Source organism: Gopherus flavomarginatus (assembly GCF_025201925.1).
Source record: "Gopherus flavomarginatus isolate rGopFla2 chromosome 11 unlocalized genomic scaffold, rGopFla2.mat.asm SUPER_11_unloc_1, whole genome shotgun sequence".
Classification (NCBI taxonomy): Eukaryota; Metazoa; Chordata; order Testudines; family Testudinidae; genus Gopherus; species Gopherus flavomarginatus.
The window spans coordinates 1707843-1714195 of record NW_026114602.1 but is presented as its reverse complement, the minus strand read 5'-3'; the positions used below and the strand labels follow the sequence as shown (position 1 = coordinate 1714195).

The 6353-nt window shown below is 41.3% G+C and overlaps 1 protein-coding gene across 1 annotated transcript; it reads left to right on the top strand.

Moving 5' to 3' along the window:
• Nucleotides 1-4576: 4576 nt before the first annotated feature.
• Nucleotides 4577-5548, top strand: LOC127040899 (olfactory receptor 6F1-like). The gene has a single exon (XM_050935447.1). The coding sequence runs from the start codon at nucleotides 4577-4579 to the stop codon at nucleotides 5546-5548; it is 972 nt and encodes a 323-aa protein (XP_050791404.1).
• Nucleotides 5549-6353: the final 805 nt, after the last annotated feature.

Sequence of the window (6353 nt, the reverse complement as noted above, 5' to 3'; positions counted from 1 at the left end):
AGGAAAGAAGTTGGACTGCTTAGCACTGAGGATAGGATAAAGATCAAAGATGATCTAAGCATGGCCTTAGACCTAAAAAAGTACTTTGCCTCAGTTTTTGATAAGGCTAATGGAGAATTTAGGAGTAGTGGCAGGGTGGCTAATGGGAATAAGGATATGGAGGTAAAATTTCCATGTCCAAAGTGGAAGTCAAATTTAAACAGCTTAATGGACTAAATCAAGGGCAAGAGGAAGAGTATTATCTCCATCCAACAATATTAAAGGAATTGATATATAAAATTGCAAGCCCAATAGCAAGGCTCTTTAATGAATCTGTAAACTTGGGGAATGTAACCTATGCGTGAAAAAATTGCTAATATAGCTCCTATTTTTAAAAATACAAAAAAATGACCTGGGAAACTACAGGTCTGTTAGTTTGACCTTAATTGTATGCAAGGTGTTGGAACAAATTTTGAAAGTGAAAGTAGTTAAGGACATAGAGTTTAATTGTAATTGGGACAAAATACAACATGGTTTTAAAAAAGTTTAATCATGGCAGACCAAAGTCATCTCTTTCCTTGAGAAGCCAACTGATATTTTAGACAAAAGAAATGCAGTAGATCTGCGAACCCTGTTTTTCTGTAAGGCATTTGACACAGTTCCACACAGGAAATTCTTAGTTAAATGGGAGAAGTTGAGGATTATTATAAGAATTGAAAAGTGGATAGGGAACCATTTAAAGAGGAGACTACAAGTCATTGTGGAAGGTGAACTGTCAGGCTAGAGGGAGGTTACTAGTGGAGTTCCAATCTTATTTAACATGTTTAATACTGACCTTGGCAAAAAAAGTGGGAGTGTGCTAATAAAATTTGTTGAGGACGTAAAGTTGGAAGGTATTGCCCATACAGAGTAGCACCAGAATATCATACAACAAGATCTGGACAACCTTGTAAAGTGGAATAATAGTTGGCTGGGATGATTATCCCTTGGCTGGGATGATTTAGTTGGTGTTGGTCCTACTTTGAGCAGGGGATTGGACTAGATGACCTCCTGAGGTCTCTTCCAACCCTGATATTCTATAATTCTATCTCATTTGGAATATTCTGTGTCCCCTTTTTAAGAAAGATAAATTCAAACTGGAACAGGTGCAGAGAAGAGCCACTAGGATGATCTGAGGAATGGAAAACCTTCCTTGTGACAAGAGACTCCAAGAGCTTGGCTTGATTAGCCTAACTGAAAGAAGACTGAGGGGAGATATGGTTGCTCTCTATAAATACATCAGGGGATAAACACCAGGGAGGGAAAGGAGTTATTTAAGTTAAGCACCAATGTGAACACAAGAACAAATAGCTATAATTGGCCATCAACAAGTTTAGGCTTGAAATTAGACAAATGTTTCTAATCATCAGTGGAGTGAAGTTCTGTATCACCCTCCGAAGGAGAGCAGGGGGAGGGGAGGACTTACTGGCTTCAAGACTGAACTTGATAAATTTATGGAGAGGATGGTATGATGAGACTGCCTACAATGACATGTAGCCAACGTGCAACTGCTAGTGGCAAATATCCCCAATGGCTGGAGATGGGTAACTAGATGGAGAGGTGTTAGGGTTTCCTCTCCACTCTGAACTCTAGGGTACAGATGTGGGGACCCACACGAAAGACCCCTTAACCTTATTTTTACCAGCTTAGGTTAAGAATTTTCCCAAGGAACAAATTTCTTCCTTGCTTTTGGTATTGCTGCCACCACCAAGTGATTTAAACAAACATTTTGGGAGGCCTACCTCCCCCAAAATACGCCCCCCAAGCGCCTAAATCCCCTTTCCTGGGGGGGCTTGAGAATAATATCCTAACCAATTGGTTACAAAATGAGCACAGATCAAATCCCCTGGGTCTTAGAACACTGAAAACAATCTTAAAAGAAGTTTATTTAAAAAAAGATAAAAGAATCACCTCTGTAAAATTAGGATGGAAGATAACTTTGCAGGGTAACAAAAAGATTTAAAACCCAGAGGATTTCCCCTCTAGGCAAATCTTTAAAGTTACAAAAACAAGGATAAACCTCCCTCTTAGCACGGGGAACATCCACAAGCTAAAACTAAAGATAACCTACCACATTTTTTTTGCTATTACTTACTATTTTTGCAATATTCAATGGTTATCTTAGGTATGGCTTAGGGAAATGTATTTTCCCTGCCCTGGATCCTTGTTGACTCTGGGAGACCCCGACAATAAACCTTCCCTCACAAATTTGAAAGTACTTTTTTCCCTTATCGCTTCTTTTGGTTAGGTGCCACCCACTTTATTTGAGCTTCTTAATCCTTTGCAGGTAAAAGAGGAATTAACCCTTTACATGTAAAGAAGGTTTTTATAGTACTCTTAGCTCTCTATTTATGATGACAGGAGCGCTCTGAGTTACTACAGAGAATTCTTTCCCAGGGTCTGGCTGATTAATCTTGTCCACATGCTCTGGGTCTAACTCAGGGGTCCCCAATGCGGTGCATGTGGACGCCATGGCACCTGTGAGGGCATCTAAATGTGCCCGCGTACTAACTGGCGGTTGAGCATCCGCCGAAATGCCGACGAATTTCAGCGGATGCTCGACCGCTGCCACGGTCCTTCATCTGGTGCCTGCCAGACGAAAAAGGGTGGGGACCACTGGTCTAACTGATCATCATATTTGGGGTCAGGAAGGAATTTTCTCCCAGGTCAGATTGGCAGAGACTCTGGGGGGGTTTCACTTTCTTCTGCAGCTTGGGGCATGGGTCACTTGCAGGTTTAAACTAGTGTAAATGGTGGATTCTTTTTAACTTGAAGTGTTTAAACCACGATTTGAGGAATTTGGAAATACTCAGCCAGAGGTTAGGGGTTTATTACAGGAGTGGATGGGGGAGGTTCTATGATCTGTGATGTGCAGGAGGTCCACCTAGATGGTCATGATGGTCCATTCTGACCTTAACATCTAAGAGACTTGAGACTTAGGTGCCCCTGCTCTACAATGGGAACAATTACACTTGGCTAGTCAACTATTCACTCCACGGTGCCTTCAATCAGGCCTCTAGCACGCCCGTGTGTTGTGTGGATGAATAGTCATTCTCTGCACAATGCAGCTATAAAGAGCTACACAAGTGCTAAGGATCATTATCTGTCTGAAGATTTCAAACAACACTACAGACAGAGGATGGACATTGCAGCTGGGGTGTTCAAAGAGCCTAAGGGAGTTTCTGGTGCAGTTTCCACTGAATGTTATGGAGAACTGGGTACCTGACTCCCTTAGATCCCTCTGAAAATACCAGGGTGCAACGATGACCGACCATTTATTCTTCATGCCATAAACTGACGTCTCTCTCAGCTCCGGGAGCAATTGCCATTGTAAAATGTGACAAATATACATGCAACAGTGGGGTGAATTATAGGTTTCTTAAGCATTTGGCCTTGGAAGATATTTGGAACATTATTCCTAACTATTGTTCTGGTCTATTCCAGACCGTAAGGTTTGAATGGAGATGATTTTCAGAGGCATTGAGTAGAAGACGAGGGTTGTTATGTGAAAGAGAAATGGGGAAGCTATTGGACTGTAAATCTTGGAAGCTGCATCTTTGGTGTTGGTTTCTACTGGTTTGTGTCTCTTGTCTTTTAGATTGCAAGCTTCTTGGAGTAGGGGTGGCTTCTGTGCTATGTTTATGCAGTGCCTAGCACAATGGGCCTCCAACCACAGGAGGGGCCTTAAGATTCTACCAGAAGACAACAATAAATAATAAACATAACTGCCATTTTCTTCTTTTTCTCTGTTACTGAGCATTTGATTTGGAATTTTCAAAAGACATTAAGAAAAATGGAAACAAGAATTCCATTTTGTGAAAAATGGCACAGTTTTGCACTTTGTTTTCACTCCAATATGAAACAAAAATGAGACTCAGATTGGGTCCCCTGCATTCCAAACAAGTGCCCTAAATAATGGGATAGAAAGCTAATTTTTTCCAGGTTTTTTTTTTTAATTTAGAAATTTCACTCTGTACCTGAGACACTACTCTGATGAGATTTTCAGCCAAACTTAGTGTGTTTTCATGAACTATTCCAGTTTCAACAAAATGGCATTTTTCAAAAAGGATACAGTTTTCTAGTTTTTTTTTAACCACTCTAGGCACAAGTAACGCAAGCCTGGTTGAAGGTCAGAAGAGTGTAAAGAATTTAGGAGTAGAAATCCTGTCAACTTTCAATGCGACTTGTGCAAAAACTCCAATTCTGTCCTGAGTACAGAGCAAAGTTGTCTTCCAAGGTTAGTGATGGAAAGAATGGGCCAAATCCTGAAACTTTCTCAGGGGTGAGTTGAATGGAGTTGATGCGCAAGAGCATTAAGACATGAAAGATACCATGTGATGAACATGGATCCTCATGGGCCTTATAAGAATGATGAATTGAGATCTCATCTTCATTGTGGAAAGATGCACAAGGCAGGATGGTGTTGAGTAGCACCCCTTTCACTTCTCTTATCTTAGCTGTATTAACAGATTGTGGGGCCTGCACTACTGTGCATCCAAATGTGTGTTCAGTGTGTTTAAATGCCTTATGATCTCTCATGTCTTGACAGATGGACATCATGACTGGTACAGAAATAAGAAATCAAACCAGTGTGCAGGAGTTTATCTTACTGGGCTTTCCAGGCACCTGGTATTTCCGGATGGCCCTTGCTGTGCTGTTTTCTGCGATGTACGTCCTAACGATCCTAGGGAATGTGTCCATCATAGCCCTAGTGAGGACCCACTCACGGCTCCACACCCCCATGTACTTGTTTCTCTGCAATCTCTCTTTCCTAGAGATCTGGTACACCACAGCATGTGTCCCCAAGGCCATTGGCGTCATGCTGGGCACAAGCCAAACCATCTCTTTCACTGTCTGCCTCCTGCAATTGTATTTTCTCCTCTCCATGGGCTCCACAGAATGTTTCCTCCTGGCCATTATGGCCTATGACCGCTATCTGGCCATATGCCACCCATTGCGCTACAACTCCCTCATGAACAGAACTTTCTCTGCTCAGCTGGCTCTTGCCTCTTGGCTGTGTGGGTTCCTGGCTATCTCTGTGCTCATGTCTCTAATATCCAGGTTGCCTTTCTGTGGCCCAAATGTCATCAATCATTTTATTTGTGACATAGATTCCTGGATAGCACTTTCCTGTGCTGATATGCGCCTTGTTGAGCTGGCAACATTCATCGACTCATTCATTATTGTCATGGTCTCATGTGCAATAACTGTGATCTCCTACATTTTCATTATCTCCACCATCTTGAGAATCTCTGCAGCCCAAGGCTGGCAAAAGGCCTTTTCCACTTGCTCAGCCCATCTCACCGTCGTGACTATCTGGTACGGCTCTGCCATTTTTCTTTTTCTCATTCCGTCTGCACAGAACTCACTGGATTTGAACAAAATTGTCAACATCTTTAACACTATCGTAACTCCACTATTGAACCCTTTCATTTACACTCTGAGAAACAAGGAGGTGAAGGAAGTCTTGGGAAAGACAGTCAGTGGAATATTAAGTGGTTTTAGAAAAAAAGAAATTTCATCAAAATGACAAAAACTTTAATTATAATGTCCTGAAGGTAATTGATATAGGAAGCAAAATGATTAAGTCCTGGATTTTTCAAAGGATGGCCAACTCCTTTTCTTTTGCAATTGCAGTTAGACCGGCAGCCTACCCCAAACCGTGATGTAACATTTCCTTAGTGCATGTTGTTGTGTCTTTGTTTTACAGCTTTCCTCATTTACTATAACAACCTTGACAGATGAGATCCAGTGGGTGGAGGAAACTTTTTTGTGTTGAAGATTCCAAGATGTTAGGTTTGACTGTCACTCAGCAGGATCTGTATGGATGGATCCATTGTTAATTATATAAGGGCCAAGGGAAGGAGGTTTCCAACTTCCATTGGATGATGTAAGCCTTACTGTGGCCCTAGGCAGACTAACATTTGTATGTGTGTGTGGCGGGGAGGTGGGGGAGGGAGGGACACTAGAGCAACCTACCACAGCAGCATTTAATTTCAGAAAGGGAAACTACACAAAAATGAGGAAGTTAATTAAACAGAAATTGAAAAGCACAGTCACAAAAGTGAAAGACCAACAAGCTCTATGGAAACTTTTTAAAAACACCCTAATAAAGGATCAAATTAAATGTGTAACCCAAATTGAAAAAAGCAAAGTAAGAGGACCACAAAAGTGCAACCATGGCCAAACAACAAAGTCAAAGAAGTGGCTAGAGGCAAAAAGAAATAGGAAAATAGGAAATTAAATCCTACTGAGGAAAAAAAAAAGAGAATCAACTCTGGCAAGTCATTTGTAAAAGTATAATTTGGGAGGCCAAAAAAGAATTTGAAGAGCAT

What these genes read in the sequence shown, in the direction of transcription:
- LOC127040899 (XM_050935447.1), top strand. Translation starts at nt 4,577, where the DNA reads ATGACTGGTACAGAAATAAGAAATCAAACCAGTGTGCAGGAGTTTATC.